This window comes from Schistocerca nitens, chromosome 3 (assembly GCF_023898315.1).
Source record: "Schistocerca nitens isolate TAMUIC-IGC-003100 chromosome 3, iqSchNite1.1, whole genome shotgun sequence".
In the NCBI taxonomy this organism is placed as follows: domain Eukaryota; kingdom Metazoa; phylum Arthropoda; class Insecta; order Orthoptera; family Acrididae; genus Schistocerca; species Schistocerca nitens.
In genome coordinates, this window is record NC_064616.1 from 298,155,305 (window position 1) to 298,174,266 (window position 18,962).

Here is an 18,962-nt window from a genome sequence, read left to right on the forward strand (position 1 = left end):
CAGAGATGCAGGTTTCTTAACTCTCGCCCTGGTTTGACACGAGTTTGTGCAGTCATGTGGGAGGGTAGATTTTGCACCTCTAGAGCCCTGTGATTGGCTCAAGATGGGGTGAAGGCAGTATCGTTCGTGCATTTTGTGGGGAAAGGGAATTTTTTTCTGGAATGGTGCGAAGCACTCAGGGTGTGGGACTTTGTTCTGGTAAGCACTTCTGATTGGGGCTCTGACGTGTGGATGGTACTTGGGACCTGTCCTGTGACTGACTTGACTTGCAAGTAGTTTAGACTGGGCAGCCTGTGGTGATGTTGTTACTCTACCGACAGTGTGACATCAAATGTCTCGGACGACTCGTTTGCTGAGGGCACACTTATTCGTTTTGTTTGGTTTACCAGCATTGACGTTTGGTATCCTTGTGTGCTTTGTCGTATGAGTGAGCCAAATAGGTCCTTGGTACGACCAGTGAACGGGTGTAGCACACACTGAAATCTACTGTGATTTCAGGGCTCTGGAAGAGACTAAATTGCGATCCGTCTGTCTGATCGCTAGATCGTAAGATTTTTCTGTTTCTTTCGTGGCCGCGATTGACACAGGTGCCGTCTCCATGTCTCATCTCCTCTGCCGCACACATCACGCCAGCTGCAAGTCACGTCGCCATACAAAGCAAACAGGGTAACGTACTGCTGCTCCAACATTGTCAGGGCGTGCAGATTTCCAACGCCACTTAAGGTCAGCTGCACCTATCTAGAGAAACTTCAGTAGATTTGATCAGTCAACGTCTGCTCAGTGTCAGATCAATTCAGCTTATGTTGTCCACATTTTTAGGGACAGAGTACGTGACTTACTGATCACCTAGTTAAACTGTCTTTGCCAACCAGAATCCACCCAGTGGAGTAGTAAATAACCTGTTAGTTGTTTAGGGCATTCAATCTATAACTTGTTTAGTATAATTTACCGTCTTGTTTGAAAAAATAAATATCGTTAGTACACTAAATTTTTGCCAACATTCTCAATCAATTTGATAGTCCCACCAGAGTTACCTGACAAGTTGATGAAGCTACAAGATTCGTGTTATGCATCACGGAAAGGATTTCTGTTAAAGTTCCGAGACAGAATTCTTCCCACTGACAATTTGAAACTGGACTAGAAAAGTGGGAAAATTCTAATGCTACCCGCCAGTATAACCCCCCCCCCCCCCCCCCGAGACCCACCGTAGAGTACAAGGTTTCCCAACAAAATATTAGTAGCACATATGTAAGAGTACAGTGGTCGTATTGGAGCAATGTGGAAGGTTAAGCTGATACCAGGTGGTCATGTGATCCTCTACCAGTGATAGAAGTCATGGAAGTGAAGTGGTGTTCAAATGGTTCAAATGGCTGTGAGCACTATGGGGCTTAACATCTGAGGTCATTAGTCTTCTAGAACTTAAACCTAACTAACCTAAGGACATGACACACATCCATGCCCGAGGCAGGATTCGAATCTGCGACCGTATCAGTCGCGTGGTTCCGGACTGAAACAACTAGAACCGCTCGGCGACAGCGGCCGGCTGAAGTGGTATGAATGTACTAGTCGGTTGTACGGAATCAGCTCTGTCTACTTCCGGAAATCACAAGGATCGGACGTATGATGCTATCGAATCGTATCAATGTAACCAACGCTCATCTGGAGTTCAACGACAACATGCAAACAGACGCCAGGATTTAGATACTCATATAGACAAGAGCGACCTCGTATCGTTACCGTCGATCGCTGATTAGTCGAAACAACTGGTCTATCTAAACACGACGTGTGCGGCTTTCAATACTACTTTCTTTCCAACGTACCTTACGTGAAGTTAGTTGACGACGAGTGCACGAATTGTCAGCCGCTTCGAAGACATTATTGATTTTCCTACTTCCCCCTGAGAGAGTAACAAATTAAAATACAATGGAAGTAATCAGTTTCAAAACCTGCCACATGACAATTTTGGCCATACTGAGTTATAAATCCCATCCGGCTATCAATATCAAAATCTACCACTTGCTGAAAAGTAATACAACCGCTTGCTGTAATATAAGGCTATGAATTTTGGGGTCTGTTTCAAATTGTCCAACGTAAACAGAAAAAATGTCATTTTTTTTCCCTTTCAAAACCTTTAACGTGTATGCACCGATCATAATGGTGCGCACCACGTCTAGCCATTCTCGCTGTGTTGCTTCTAGGACCTTAGAGCAAGCATCAGTCAATCTTTTGAATTGTAGTTATGAGTACTATGTGTGTTGACTGTGAAGATGGAGAGCGCAGGAACTGCTGCACAACGTAGTGAAGGTGAACCCAGGAAGGAACCTCGACAACAATATGCTAGAGAAACGGAAAACATCGGCGTCTATGCACCCAAATCCATAGGCAATTGGCCTTCCTGTTGCAGAGGCAAACGTAGTTCACATTGAAAAACTGTTGGTGAAGCATTTAGGCGCCCAGTGAGCAAATGATACTTGTCTGCAGTATTATAAACATGTGATTGAAAACAGCAAACTGATTCAGAATGTGTTAATTCAGAGGTTAGAATAAAGCATTATGTTACTAATTATGAATGAAAGGTGTTGTTGCTCTAAAACCCTACAACACAATTTTTCACTCCTCTTTTCTATTTAAGTCTCAAAACTGACAATTTACCAATAAAATACACAAAATTCTTGTCAACAATGGCTTCAGATCTTTGAATATTCTGATACTTATAGAAATCAATAATGGCAATTAATTTACCAAGTTTGAACTCTGTACGTATAATGAGACGTTTTTCTGACTTTTCTTGGAATGAAAAGAAAGCCACATGACATATTGTAACTGCTCCCCGTGAAATACATTGTTATGGGGCTGCGTACTGTAAAATTGCACAACTTACGTTTAGAGCTACCGAATGAGGTACAAAATAGGCACTGACAACTATGGGAATCATTCGGTAACTATAGCAGGAGAAATGGTCCACAAATATTATTTTAAGGCATATAATGATGCGCACGTTCCGCGAGTAAATTTGAAGAAACTTATGTTCTTATACTTGTTCATAAGTGTCAGCAAAACTCTGTTTATATACGATGGTGAAATGGTTTAGACAAACTATGTCCTAGTGCCTGGCTACTGTGGCAGCCAGACTACTGCTCAGCTCTCGCAAGAACTTATGGAATCTTTTTTCTTTTCGCAGTTGTCTGACAGCTGATGAAAGTACCCACGACATCTCGAATTGAGCACACCATCAATTAAACAGCGACGGATATCTGCATCCTACTGCCACAACTGACGCTTCGCCCTCCTAACTTGATGACCGTTGCCACTTCTCCTCCAGAGATGATTCGAAATATTTTTCTATAAATCTAACACGTGACCAGTTATTAACTAGAAATGGATCTGTGTAATCAATATAATTGGTGCGTTCTGCCCATCTACGAAGCCGTACATTAAATGATAAGGCTGAGTCATTACAATTTGATATTGGTTCTGCATCTGATTTAGTAATATATATCAAAGCGGTTTTTCTACTCCTACATTTCTGCACATCAAAGACACCATTTATACTTCCCAACATAAATTCAAGTCCACTTCTAACATCTGACAAAAGTTTCCCATCAGCAAGGTTTAAATATGCATGTATATGCGACGAATTACCTCTTGCGAATGGTTCCTCAGATACACAATATTCAATAACGTTCCAAATAGCCAAGACTGTATTGATAAAATGCTGTTTACCACCAACAGAGGAGGAATCAACTGTGATCAGAAATGTTTCACTACGCCTTTTATACCCTACCTGGCTAGTGGTTACGCAATTGTCTGGAACTTGTCCAAGCCGGTCAGGCACGTCCTGGCCTGCGCGCGACCTTGAAGGTGTTGCGTCACCGCGAAAACGCGGAATCGGCCCACAAGTAATACTAGGTGGGCTCGATTCGCTTTCTAAAGGGGCCCCCAGTGGGGGTTCACTCGCAGCGGATGGTCCTTGAACTCCGAGTAGGTGCGCTGGCAGGCACGACAACGGCACCTCCCATCCGTCGTCAAATTGATCTTGTGAAGATTCTTGCCCAGACCCATGGTGCGCTGTATCAGAATTTGAGTTATGTTCGACGGTTTCGGCTTGTTGATTACCACTGGTAGCATCTTCATACACGCTTCTTCTGAATCCGAGAGCGGAACGCAGGTGGTACGCCATCCTGAAATATCGAGGACATAATACAAACGTGCCAAAGCTTGCCACCTAAAATGCAAACAAAAGTCGTACTGACAGCTACACTGCCATAATTCTTTCTCCTTAGACAACTTGCGAACAAGCCTATATTTTTTGCTACCCTGGCTTGGAGACCTCACTGGACGTGAGGCCATTTTATAGGATGGCCTACGGCTGTGTGTCTGAGAAGGACTATGTGGCGTCTTATTGAGGTTCTAATAAGTATATCACAATGGTCTGTATCTACCCTGCCTAAAATCGTAGTAGCGATGTGCACACCTCACACCATTAGGCATAAATACAAACTCCCTATACGCATCTCGAAAACTGTCAATAAGTTGCTGCAAATTAGGCTCGTAGTACCACAACTCCTCCGATACAATTACAGCAGCTGAATAATTAATCTTATTTCCATAAAATGTTAAAGCTAAATCGTCGATTCGTTGCTGTGTGGTAGGAACAAGGAAGGCCAGGCGTAGGTCGTCCGGGTAATTCCGGATATGGTCCCAGTTTCCATAAAAAAATTCCAATGCAGACATATGCTGTAAACAATAATTTTTATTTAGAATGTAACGGTACCTTTACGTTTACAGAAAGTCATATACACTCTGTTCCTAACTACAGATGTTATGTATTTTACTTCACTTTGTACAACGACATTTTTCGCTGGTTCGTCTCCAGCTATTGCTATACCAATATAAAATGGATTGACACCTTGAAAGAGTTTGTTCTTACACTTGCATTGATTCTCCAAATCAGTCCACGATTTAATTTAGTTATATCAGCACTGGTCTCTGGCTTTGAATACGTAACAAATTCGCTTTCTAAAGGGGCCCCCAGTGGGGGTTCACTCGGAGCGGATGGTCCTGGAACTCCGAGTAGGTGCGCTGGCAGGCGCGACAACGGCACCTCCCATCCGTCGTCAAATTGGTGTTGTGTAGATTCTTCCCCAGACCCATAATTCTTTCTCCTTAGACAACTTGCGAACAAGCCTATATTTTTTGCTACCCTGGCTTGGAGACCTCACTGGACGTGAGGCCATTTTATAGGATGTCCTAGGGCTGTGTGTCTGAGGAGGACTATGTGGAGTTTTATTGAGGTTCTAGTAAGTATACCACAATGGTCTGTATCTACCCTGCCTAAAATCGTAATAGCGATGTGCACACCTCACACCATTAGGCATAAATACAAACTCCCTATACGCATCTCGAAAACTGTCAATAAGTTGCTGCAAATTAGGCTTGTAGTACCACAATTCCTCCAATACAATTACAGCAGCTAAATAATTAATCTTATTTCCATAAAATGTTAAAGCTAAATCGTCGATTCGTTGCTGTGTAGTAGGAACAAGGAAGGCCAGGCGTATGTCGTCCGGGTAATTCCGGATATGGTCCCAGTTTCCATAAAAAAATTCCAATGCAGACATATGCTGTAAACAACAATTTTTATTTAGAATGTAACGGTACCTTTACGTTTACAGAAAGTCATATACACTCTGTTCCTAACTACAAATGTTACATATTTTACTTCACTTTGTACAACGTCATTTTTCGCTGGCTCGTATCCAGCTATTTCTAAACGAATATAAAATGGATTGACACCTTGAAAGAGTTTGTTCTTACACTTGCATTGATTCTCCAAATCAGTCCACGATTTTACTTTACTTATATCAGCACTGGTCTCTGGCTTTGAATACGTAACAAATTTAAAACGATTCCTTCTACTGTACTTTCGCCAAGGAACGCCTGAAGAACGTTCCGGTCTTAAACTAAATGGACCTAACTTATTACTACAAGCTAGTCTTACTTTCTCCAGTGCACCTTGGTCTTCAAATATCTTTTTATTAGCTCTGTCATCAAGTGTTAGTCTTTCTACTCTTACATTAATCCTATAAACATATGTTACAATTTTGTTAATAATTACAGATGCATATTTATTTGCAAAAAAGTTAAACTCGTCCTAAATGTCATAATGCTTTAGTGTACTGAAGTTCTGCGCATTCTCGTCATATTTCTCTGTTGCCCCCATTTTCCCATATTCAAATCGTAAACCGTCGGACTGTGTATACTCCGTACGCCATGTACACATCCTGCCGAAATATTGGCTAGTCAGAATGTTCCGTCGGCGTATCCACCGCCTCGGGCGTGCACGGCGAGCCCGGGTCATCATCCTTGTCCGACGAAATGCATACAACCTTCTCCTCGGCCTATATCGCCCTTGTCTAAAATCGTAGTAACGATGCACACACCTTATTCCATTCGGCATAAATACAAACTCCCTATATGCTTCCCTAAATTGACCAATAAATTGCTGCCAATTTGGTTTATAATACCATAACTCCTCTAAAACAATTACAACAGCAGAATAATTAATCTTGTTTCCATAAAATGTAATTGCTAATTCATCGATGCGTTGCTGACTGGTAGGAACAAGGAAGGCGAGGCGCAGGTCGTCCGGGTAGTTTGTTATGTGGTCCCAGTTGCCATAAAAAAATTCCAACGCAGACATTGGCTGTAAACAATAATCTTTATTTAGAACGTAACGATACCTTTTCTTTTGCAAAATGTCATGTACACTCTATTCCTTACAACAAATGTAACATATTTCACCTCACTTTGAACAACATCATTTTTGGCAGGTTCATCTCCAGCAATTTCAAGACCAATATAAAACGGATTAATACCTTGAAACAATTTATTTTTTGCTTTACATTGTATTTCCAAATCGGTCCACGACTTGACCTTATTTATATCTGCACTACTCTCAGGCTTTGAATAGGTTACGAACTTGAAACGATTTCTCCTGCTATATTTACGCCATGGAACTCCAGATGATCGTTCTGGTCTAAGACTAAACGGCAGATAAACAATGTCTGGAACATGTCCCAGCCGGTCAGGCACGTCCTGGCCTGCGCGCGGCCTTGAAGAGGTTACATCATCGCGAAAACGCGGAATCGGCCCACAAGTAATACTAGGTGGGTCCGATTCGCTTTCTAATGGGGCCCCCAGTAGGTGGTCACCCGCAACGGATGGTCCTTTTTGGCCTCACGTTCAGTGAGGTCTCCCAGTCAGGGTAGAACAAAGTATAGGTAGCTGTCAGTACGACTTTTGTTTGCATTTTAGGTGGCAGGCTTTGGCACGTTTGTATTATGTGCTCGATATTTCAGAATGGCGTACCACCTGCGTTCCGCTCTGGGATACAGAAGATGCGTGTATGAAGATGCTACCAGTGGTAATCAACAAGCCGAAACCGTCGAACATAACTCAAATTCTGATACAGCGCACAATGGGTCTGGGGAAGAATCTACACAACACCAATTTGACGACGGATGGGAGGTGCCGTTGTCGCGCCTGCCAGCGCACCTACTCAGAGTTCCAGGACCATCCGCTGCGAGTGAACCCCCACTGGGGGCCCCTTTAGAAAGCCTGCCACCTAAAATGCAAATAAAATTCGTACTGACAGCTACATTGCCATAATTCTTTCTCCTTAGACAACTTGCGAACAAGCCTATATTTTTTGCTACCCTGGCTTGGAGACCTCACTGGACGTGAGGCCATTTTATAGGATGGCCTACGGCTGTGTGTCTGAGAAGGACTATGTGGAGTTTTATTGAGGTTCTAGTAAGTATACCACAATGGTCTGTATCTACCCTGCCTAAAATCGTAGTAGCGATGTGCACACCTCACACCATTAGGCATAAATACAAACTCCCTATACGCATCTCGAAAACTGTCAATAAGTTGCTGCAAATTAGGCTTGTAGTACCACAATTCCTCCAATACAATTACAGCAGTTGAATAATTAATCTTATTTCCACACAATGTTAAAGCTAAATCGTCGATTCGTTGCTGTGTGGTAGGAACAAGGAAGGCCAGGCGTAGGTCGTCCGGGTAATTCCAGATATGGTCCCAGTTTCCATAAAAAAATTCCAACGCAGACATATGCTGTAAACAACAATCTTTATTTAGAATGTAACGGTACCTTTACGTTTACAGAAAGTCATATACACTCTGTTCCTAACTACAAATGTTACATATTTTACTTCACTTTGTACAACGTCATTTTTCGCTGGCTCGTCTCCAGCTATTTCTAAACCAATATAAAATGGACTGACACCTTGAAAGAATTTGTTCTTACACTTGCATTGATTCTCCAAATCAGTCCACGATTTTACTTTACTTATATCAGCACTGGTCTCTGGCTTTGAATACGTAACAAATTTAAAACGATTCCTTCTACTGTACTTTCGCCAAGGAACGCCTGAAGAACGTTCCGGTCTTAAACTAAATGGACCTAACTTATTACTACAAGCTAGTCTTACTTTCTCCAGTGCACCTTGGTCTTCAAATATCTTTTTATTAGCTCTGTCATCAAGTGTTAGTCTTTCTACTCTTACATTAATCCTATAAACATATGTTACAATTTTGTTAATAATTACAGATGCATATTTATTTGCAAAAAAGTTAAACTCGTCCTAAATGTCATAATGCTTTAGTGTACTGAAGTTCTGCGCAATCTCGTCATATTTCTCTGTTGCCCCCATTTTCCCATATTCAAATCGTAAACCGTCGGACTGTGTATACTCCGTACGCCATGTACACATCCTGCCGAAATATGGCCTAGTCAGAATGTTCCGTCGGCGTATCCACCGCCTCGGGCGTGCACGGCGAGCCCTGGTCATCATCCTCGTCCAACGAAATGCATACCACCTCCTCCTCGGCCTCAATGTCCGACGTGTCCGACGCCACCTCCTCCTTCATTTGTAAACAATGAATTATGTGGCAGTCAGCATGTACAACATTTAATCGTGATATTAATGCCTCATCACCAATAGTAAACTCATTGGACACAAATATAACAAGGCCTCTGTGTTTTATAACCATTCCAGGCTTGTTTTTAACATTGACGGTTACTGGACGTCCTTCGACAATACGTTTCAAAATAGACGCGTAAGGACGCCACCTTTGCCACTCAAATTCCTCGAACACAATGACATTATGCACACGAGGATCGTAACCACCAAAGCCAAATTCTGAACAAAATGGAAGGTACACATGCTGCTTCCTTGACAAAATTTTTTCAACAAGAGTTGACTTGCCTATATTTGTGTCTCCATATAAATACAACTGTTTTTTACGAACCATTTGGGACCAAAAGGCCTCATTGTACAGGCGGACCACACGCCCCGCCCAGCCATTGTACTTCAAATGACACTCGCTAAGTGCACGCACAACAAATCATACTGACATGTACAATGCCAACGTTCTTTCTCTTTAGACAACTTGTGAACAAGCCTGTACTTTGTTCTACCCTGAGAAGGAGACCTCACTGGACGTGAGGCCATTTCCTAGGTTGGCCTGCGGCTGTGTGTCTGAGCAGGACTTTGAGGTTTTATTTACTGTGGTTCTAATAATTGTACCACAAAGGCCGATAACGCCCTTGTCTAAAATCGTAGTAACGATGCGCACACCTTATTCCATTCGGCATAAATAGAAACTCCCTATATGCTTCCCTAAATTGACCAATCAATTGCTGCAAATTTGGTTTATAATACCATAACTCCTCTAAAACAATTACAGCAGCAGAATAATTAATCTTGTTTCCATAAAATGTAATTGCTAATTCATCGATGCGTTGCTGACTGGTAGGAACAAGGAAGGCAAGGCGCAGGTCGTCCGGGTAGTTTCTTATGTGGTCCCAGTTGCCATAAAAAAATTCCAACGCAGACATTAGCTGTAAACAATAACCTTTATTTAGAATGTTACCGTACCCTTTCTTTTACAAAATGTCATGTACACTCTATTCCTTACAACAAATGTAACATATTTCACCTCACTTTGAACAACATCATTTTTGGCAAGTTCATCTCCAGCAATTTCAAGTCCAATATAAAACGGATTAATACCTTGAAACAATTTGTTTTTTGCTTTACATTGTGTTTCCAAATCGGTCCACGACTTGACCTTACTTATATCTGCACTACTCTCAGGCTTTGAATACGTTACAAACTTAAATCTATTTTTTCTATTATATTTACGCCATGGGACTCCAGATGATCGTTCTGGTCTAAGACTGAAAGGCCCAATTTTATTACTGCATGCTATACGAACTTTCTCCAAGGCACCTTGATCTACAAATATTTTCTTATTAGCTCTATCATCTAGTGTCAACCGTTCAACTCTAACATTAATCCTATATACATACGTGACTACCTTATTAATTATTACTGAACCATACTTGTTAGCAAAGAACTTAAACTCATCTGTTATGTCATAATGTTTTAATGTGGTAAAGTTAATAGCATTTTCATCATATTTCTCAGTGGCGCCCATTTTTCCATACTCGAACCTAACACTATCCGATTGGGTATATTCTGTGCGCCACCTGCACATACGTCCAAAATACGGTTTAGTTAGAATCGTCCGTCGACGTATTAAACGCCTCGGGCGTGCAGCGCGACCTCTCCGGACCATCCTCGTCCAACGAAAGACAAACAACCTCCTCCGGGGTCTCCACATCCGACGCGTCCGACGCCACCTCCTCCTTCATAGATAAACAATGAATAATATGACAATCTGCGTGCACAACGTTCAACCGTGAAATTAGAGCTTCATCACCAATAGAAAACTCATTTGACACAAATATAACCAAGCCGCGGTGCTTTATGACCATACCTGGTTTGTTTTTCACATTAACAGTCACAGGTCGTCCTTCAACAATGCGTTTCAAAATTGAAGCATAAGGACGCCACCTCGACCACTCAAATTACTCAAAAACAATCACATTGTGAATGCGGGGGTCATAACCGCCAAATCCGAATTCGGAACAGAATGGAAGATATATATGTTGTTTACGTGACACACTTTCTCAATCAAAGTTGACTTGCCAATATTTGTGTCTCCGTACAAATACAACTGCTTTTTACGCACCACCTTGGACCAACGTACCACGCGCCCCGCCCAGCCATTCTAATGTAGGTGGCACTCGGACAATGATCTCACTGTAAGCTTCTTAGCCTGAAACGATTCAAAATACTTTTCTATAAAACGAATATGTGACCAATTATTGACTAAGAAAGGATCGGTGTAATCTATGAAATTTGTACGTTCTGCCCACCTATGTACACGAACGTTGAAAGAAAGAGCCGAATCATTACAATTTGAAATTGGCCCTGAATCATACTTAGTTATATATATTAAGGTAGTTTTCCTATTCCTACATTTTTGAACATCGAATACACCATTTATACTACCAAACATAAATTCCAATCCACTTCTAACCTCGGTTAAAAGCTTTGCTTCACTCAATTTTAAATATGCATGGATGTGTGTTAAATTACCTTGTGCAAAAGGCTCTTCAGATATACAATATTCAACAAGGTTCCAAATAGACAAAACAGTGTTAACAAAGTGCAGTTTCCCGCCAACAGAAGTAGCATCTACTGTAATCAGAAAGGTGTCGCTGCGCCTTTTATACCCGTTGCGGCGAGTACTTGCGCAAGCGTCTGGAACATGTTCCAACCGGTCAGGCACGTCCTGGCCTGCGCGCGGCCTTGAAGAGGTTGCATCATCGCGAAAACGCGGAATCGGCCCACAAGTAATACTAGGTGGGTCCGATTCGCTTTCTAATGGGGCCCCCAGTAGGTGGTCACCCGCAACTGATGGTCCTGCAGCTCCGAGTACGTGCGCTGGCAAGCGCGACAACGGCACCTCCCATCCGTCGTCAAAGTGATGTTGTGCAGCGTCGTCACCAGTCCGATGCTCCGTCGAAGAAGAAGTTGCGTTATGTTGGACAACTTCGGCTTTTTGTAAACTACGGGTAGCATTTTCATACTGGCTTCTTTTGAATCCCAGAGCGGGACGCAAGTTGTACGCCATCCTGAAATGTCCAACACATAATACAACTTTGCCAAAGATTGCCACCTAAAGTGTAAACAATAATCATACTGACATGTACAATGCCAACGTTCTTTCTCTTTAGATAGCATGTGAACAAGCCTATACTTTGTTCTACCCTGAGAAGGAGACCTCACTGGACGTGAGGCCATTTCCTAGGTTGGCCTGCGGCTGTGTGTCTGAGCAGGACTTTGAGGTTTTATTTACTGTGGTTCTAATAATATTCATCTGTAATTATTAACAAAATTGTAACATATGTTTATAGGATTAATGTAAGAGTAGAAAGACTAACACTTGATGACAGAGCTAATAAAAAGATATTTGAAGACCAAGGTGCACTGGAGAAAGTAAGACTAGCTTGTAGTAATAAGTTAGGTCCATTTAGTTTAAGACCGGAACGTTCTTCAGGCGTTCCTTGGCGAAAGTACAGTAGAAGGAATCGTTTTAAATTTGTTACGTATTCAAAGCCAGAGACCAGTGCTGATATAAGTAAAGTAAAATCGTGGACTGATTTGGAGAATCGATGCAAGTGTAAGAACAAACTCTTTCAAGGTGTCAATCCATTTTATATTGGTTTAGAAATAGCTGGAGAAGAACCAGCGAAAAATGACGTTGTACAAAGTGAAGTAAAATATGTAACATTTGTAGTTAGGAACAGAGTGTATATGACTTTCTGTAAACGTAAAGGTACCGTTACATTCTAAATAAAAATTATTGTTTACAGCATACGTCTGCGTTGGAATTTTTTTATGGAAACTGGGACCATATCCGGAATTACCCGGACGACCTACGCCTGGCCTTCCTTGTTCTACCACACAGCAACGAATCGACGATTTAGCTTTAACATTTTATGGAAATAAGATTAATTATTTAGCTGCTGTAATTGTATTGGAGGAGTTGTGGTACTACAAGCCTAATTTGCAGCAACTTATTGACAGTTTTCGAGATGCGTATAGGGAGTTTGTATTTATGCCTAATGGTGTGAGGTGTGCACATCGCTACTACGATTTTAGGCAGGGTAGATACAGAGCATTGTGGTATACTTATTAGAACCTCAATAAGACGCCACATAGTGATGACCGACATATACGTTCCTCCCAAATATTTACCTAATTCGAAATTCCCTCAGCTACTTGTTCTATTCCTAGTGTGACCTCATATTGTACTGTATTTCGCAACTGGACAAGTCAACCTTTCCAATATAGCCTGCTCACTGTCGGGAACTTAACTAAGTTGCTTACTCCACTTGGATCACTTACATTTACATACGTAATCCACAAACCTCCACGTGATCGTGGTGGAGGGTACCTTGTAACACTACTAGTCACTTCCTTTCCTCTTCCGTTTGCAAACAGAGCGAGGAAAATGCGACTGTCTATATCGCTCCGTATGAGCCCTAATTTCTTTTATCTTATCTTTGAGATCCTTACGTGGAATTTTCGTTGGTGGCAGTAGAATAGTTCTGCAGTCAGCTTCAAATGACACTTCGCTAAATTTTCTCAATAGTATTCCAAATAAAGAACGTCCCAAATTAGCTCCGTAATAATTTCGTGTTCATCCAGCCCAACGGTAACAAATCTAGCAGCCCGCCTCTGAGTCACTTTGATGTCTTCCATTAATCCAAGCTGGTGTTGATCCCAAACAGTCGAGAAGTACTCAAGAATGGGTCACACTAGCGTTCTATATGCGGTCTCCTTCATAGATCAACCACACTTTCCTAGAATTCTCCCATTCAACCAAAGTCAACCATTCTCCTTCGCTACTGTAATACTTACACGCCTGTTTCATTTGATATCGCTTAACTAAATCGCCACACACAAACCTACAAACTAGCTGCCTTAAATCTTAAACGGATAATATTTAATACCAACATATTAAGTTTCCATCGGTATTAGTGTCCTCCTGACGTAGCTGTCATCTTCCTTCCACCGAAAGCAAACTAGCAATTGCGACAGGCGACCCGCAGTATCAACATTGGACACGAAGTAGGCACTGTAATCGTGTTGAAGTAAGGAATCCCATTACCCCATAGGCCCTGCTTCCCAGCAGGTGAAGCGTAACCTTTTGGTTAGAGGCTCTGTAGGTGATAAATATTAATACTCCGTCAGGGATGAAGTATAGAGAGAGAAGGCTTGACTTGTACCATGGCCATAATGCAGCTATTCACATCTAGGAATGAATCTGTAATTCTGGATGGAGATTTCAGTTGTGTTATCTGTAAAGATGGTTACACCTCAGACTACAATTACTCTAAGGGAGCTCACACAAGAGTAATTGTTAAATTACATTGTGGATGGTGCATGCTGCAATGAAGAGATATGCCCAGATATCCAAAACAACAATAGAACTTCGTTACACAGTATCTTAAGCAAGTGAAATTTAAGCAGCTTCTGAGTCAAGAGGGGCAGGACTTCAAACAGGTCAACTTGGAGCAGGAGAGGCACAAACGGACGTTTTAATTTCCACTGTCTATGCTTGTACAAATAAATTCATAAAACTTTGTCAACATGACAAAGAAGGATTCAGAATTCACAATCATAGCAGTGGAAGTTCAAAAACATAACAAAATATTTTTTTTACATGTGAAATTTCATAATTTTTTCACTAACTATTGGCTTATTTGTTGCTATAGGTATACTTTTCTTCGTAAGTAAGAGAGAGTCTTCGATGAATTTTGCGCAGCATACAAACCATACTTACAGGTGTTTGAAACTCTAGAATTTGTTTAATTTATGATAAAATGAATGGGCTGTTACATTTTAAACTTAATGTTTAGAAAAAGCTCAAATTTTATGGTTGATTATCTCAATTTTACCACAGTTTTTAATAGATTTGGAAATTCTAGTTTTGCATTAAGGAGTTTGTGTTTAATAAACATACCAGGTTTCAAAGTAATAGGATATTTATTTTGGATGTTACATGTACCTAAGTACAGAAATTTTTGTATTGCGGAAAATGGCCGTTATAGTTTTTGCTTGTATTTGGCATTCTTTTAGAACTGGTTCAAATGGCTCTGAGCACTATGGGACTTAACATCGGAGGTCATCAGTCCCCTAGAACTTAGAACTACTTAAACCTAACTAACATAGGGACATCACACACATCCATGCCCGAGGCAGGATTTGAACCTGTGACCACAGCGGCGCGGTTCCAGACTAATGTGCCTAGAACCGCTCGGCCACTCTGGCCGGCTCTTTTAGAACTGTCCAGCACCATAAGCAGGTTCGTTTTCATTTTTAACTCAGTTTTATTCCTTTTCACATTCCTATGATGCACTATTCTTGATTTTATCACGTCCAAAAATGTTATATCTCCTTTCACTGCACGCTCTGTAGAACGCATGCAAAGCTTTGATGCAGTTCACTCTGGGCTTAATTCGCATTTCCTGTAAAACATATTTCCCGCTTTGCACACCATCATTAAAACACGAAACTACATCATAAACACCAATAGCAAGTATATTACTTCCCACAAAAATGGTTTTTGGCAATGTTTCCCATACACGTTGATTAAAACTTTCACATGGGTTTTGGGTACCGCCCTGAAGACATTCGTTTAATAAGTTTTCATTTGGAAGGACCCTGAATATAGGTTTGATGGCTTGCATTACAGCAGTTGGTAGAGAATTCCTTGATAATATTCTTCACCACTAGCAATTGACTTTCGCTAGCCACACCATGATTCGCTTCTTTTTGGGCACAAGTTGTAGGTAGGATTACTGTCTGTGGACATTTCGTGGAAGTATAAAAAACTGCTTCCTTCACATTTTTCAAGTCCCCTGTGTTCCTTCTTATTGACAAGCCATAATGTGTCTGCAGCTTGTCAAATTATGCATCTGTCAGTCATCCTCTCTCTTTTGTTCCCTTCCAATCAGGTAATTTTTTTCCTGACAAATCTTGTTTCAGCCTTCCAAGTCTTGTGACAAGTCTTTTCTGTACATGTCCCACACAGCTCCATATGGATCACACTTTTGAGCCTCAAGGAAAGCTTTACTATCACCATCCCCAAGATACTTCATTTATCTCAGGCCACAGGAGACAACAGATCTGGTAAACAAGCTGACAACTCCCTGCTCTTCCATACTTCCACTTGAAACTTTATAGATCATATTACATTCATAATCTGGAATCCCTTTCATATAACTATGACAAAATTTTCTCAACACTTCAACATCTAGAGCTTTGCCGATGTCAATAGATGTTGTTGAAACAACACCCTTCAGTGAAGTGAGCCCTCTTTATTGCCAGGTACCAACAAAAGCTGCCACTATGTCCCAGTTCCCACCATTTTCGATAATAGATTCTTCTGCAGCACTTTTACTTGATGATTCTGAAACTTCTTTTACAGCCCCCAGCAGTAAACCATAAGATCACTCAAATTTTGCTGGAGGAGGTGGAGGATTCATTACTGCACAAATTTTCTTGCTGCCCTCTGTCCCCTACCAATATAGCGCATGCCATATGGTACCCTCAAATTGACATCATAACCTTTGTTTACGATTTTAGATGCCATGAAAGACGCACCAACGTTACATTCGCTACATATCATAGATAAGTTCGTAGCGAGGCCTTTCCTGGCTCTCTGATCTACCACCACAGAAACACACTGCACACCAAAGCAATGCATGGACGTAACATTGTCCAGTATTAACTGTGACTGTATATTAACACCAGCACTACTATTACACGAATCTTCAGATTCACAGCCTCCATTTTCAGTAGCACCAAAAACAAATTTCCTTCTTGAAGCACTCGGCGGTGGTTTGTTTACCGGCTTTGAGAGGTTGCAGTCTTGAGCCACCGGCGTAACATTCGTTGTAGCACCCTTTACTGTGTGTCTGCTGCACTGGTGACGTTGTTTACGGTTGAAGCAATGAATTCAAGGCATCTTGTGAGATAATATTCCACAAGCGAACACAAAACAACACAGCCAGATGAAAATTGTTTCGAAATTCACAACACCACACTGGAAGCCTTTGAAAACAGAGAACAAACAAAATCAGCGATCAAAACAATGCATGTCGATAGGAGCAGAGAAAGTATCGATGTCAATAGTTCTTTGTTTCAAGTATGACAATCTCTGGCGCAGACATAAACATTCGAATTCTACAGTGCGAAATACACTTACGTATGACAGAAGAATGCTGTGCAAATGGGTGTGGCGCTGCATATTGGTACACTTGAGACCAAATAACGTGCCTTACAATCTCTCATATATATATATATATATATATATATATATATATATATATATATTATGCATCAAACTATTCAGGATGAAGTGCGCTACAAAATAGGCAAAATTTTGAATAATCAATTTTTTTAAAATTTTTGACATCCTACCCCCCTTAATGCAACTAAAGATCGTCTTGATCTGTGGATAAGAATTTAATACCAACGTAACGACAGCTTTTTACGCCTCAAAGCTGAGTATACTCCCTCTCCTAAAAGAGTAAACTGGTGTAGGAGAAAATTCGTGTAGCCCGTGGATGATGCCCTAGCAGTGCCTCGGAGAGTTGGACGCGATATGGAAAGACGTAAGGTCCGAATGACGTGCGCTGCGCTCCGGCAAAAGGAATCCTGATTGTCGGCTCTTTGCCCAGAGAATCGTAGCTGTGAACTTCCAGTGCTGGCTGACTAAAGAGTGGCTGGGCGGAAAAATTCAAGCCCGACAAAGGGATACCTGGAAATCGTATCAGTGAAACAGGGCGCGCGCTGGAGACTAGTGCCAGAGATAACAGCGCATCACCAGAGATAGCAACGGCTGCGGCAGGCTTGATGTGCTGCGGAGGAGTTTGTAAAGTGCCTAGGAGGGGAGGCAGTCGCTGCATGCTGCTGTGTGATTGGTGTCTAGATAGAAAAGTAACAGTCACAGATACCACCATAACGAATATGTCATCTTAAGATCTTTGGCTGAGATTGAAAACGGATACCGTTACCTATCCTTACGTCACAGTGAATTCAGGCAGCCGATTAAATGCACAAAGAGAGAATTGCCGAGGCTCTCCATGTTCTGGAATAGCACCGCAGCTGAGGGATTATTGCAGAACATGGAGAGCCTCGGCAGTTCTGTTGGTGTGTAAGGGGGAATTTAAAGCAGACTCGGGCGGCAGTAAGAATTTGGATCGAGGGGGGAGGCATACCAGGACAATCCGCGCAATTGTGTGAACTGCTGTGCCGATGTGACTTAGTGGCTAACGCATCTGCCTACTAAGCAGGAGAACTGGGTTCGATTCCCACTTTTGGGACAAATTTTCACTGGCCGCTTTACTCTATATACATAAAAAATAGTGTATTTAGTTACAATATCATGTGTTCGTGCTTCCGTATCATTATGGTGGTACCCTCTTAATGTTAGTTTAAAAAGTAACCAAGATTTGACATAAAATACACACACTTACTTGAAATTAAATATGAACAAATGAGAAAATTAATCAATTACACAATAACTATACATTATAAATCACAACAGCAATTTCTTTTTGTAAAAGCGAACAGCACAAGTGAATTCACAAGAACACTAGTAGCTTACAAAGAGATCCAAGAACTAATAAGCTGAGATTCCCGCTTTTGCAACAATTGCAAGTAAATAATATAGAATAACATTGAGAAACAACTGAATTACGTAGTGTTAAAACAAATAAATGACACGGACATAAAAGACAAACTTTGCAAAGAATCCCAGAAGAGTCTTGCTGAAAAAGATATGTGCAATATACAAAACTCTTTCTCTTACACTGAATTAGAGATGGCACACGACAAAGAGCGCAACAACTTTTCACGTACTTTTGGGAACACACTTATTGTGGGGACAATGATTCATTCCAGCTTGTTTGTGGGGGGCAAGGGTCAAGTTTCTCAGCGAAAAGGCTT

The 18,962-nt window shown here is 41.4% G+C and overlaps 1 protein-coding gene and 1 long non-coding RNA gene across 4 annotated transcripts; both read right to left on the bottom strand.

The window, feature by feature from the left end:
- Nucleotides 1-4,424: 4,424 nt before the first annotated feature.
- Nucleotides 4,425-11,632, bottom strand: LOC126248276 (uncharacterized). 3 transcript variants are annotated; one of them, XR_007545453.1, is made up of 3 exons: nucleotides 11,535-11,626; nucleotides 5,362-8,139; nucleotides 4,425-4,474 (listed from the first exon to the last, which is right to left on the bottom strand). XR_007545453.1 is itself a non-coding variant. In XM_049949122.1 (2 exons), exon 2 carries the CDS (start codon nucleotides 9,337-9,339, stop codon nucleotides 8,815-8,817), a length of 525 nt encoding a protein of 174 aa, XP_049805079.1. In that variant the 5' UTR covers nucleotides 9,340-9,928; nucleotides 11,535-11,632; the 3' UTR covers nucleotides 8,146-8,814. The 3 variants fall into 3 exon arrangements, 1 of the variants encoding a protein (XP_049805079.1); XR_007545454.1 differs by lacking the exon at nucleotides 4,425-4,474 and adding an exon at nucleotides 8,177-9,928 and having other exon boundaries at nucleotides 5,621-5,661; nucleotides 11,535-11,632; XM_049949122.1 differs by lacking the exons at nucleotides 4,425-4,474; nucleotides 5,362-8,139 and adding an exon at nucleotides 8,146-9,928 and having other exon boundaries at nucleotides 11,535-11,632.
- LOC126248277 (uncharacterized) lies at nucleotides 5,621-11,528 on the bottom strand. The gene is made up of 2 exons (XR_007545455.1): nucleotides 10,101-11,528; nucleotides 5,621-6,878 (listed from the first exon to the last, which is right to left on the bottom strand). It is a non-coding gene; the product is annotated as an uncharacterized LOC126248277 (long non-coding RNA).
- Nucleotides 11,633-18,962: the final 7,330 nt, after the last annotated feature.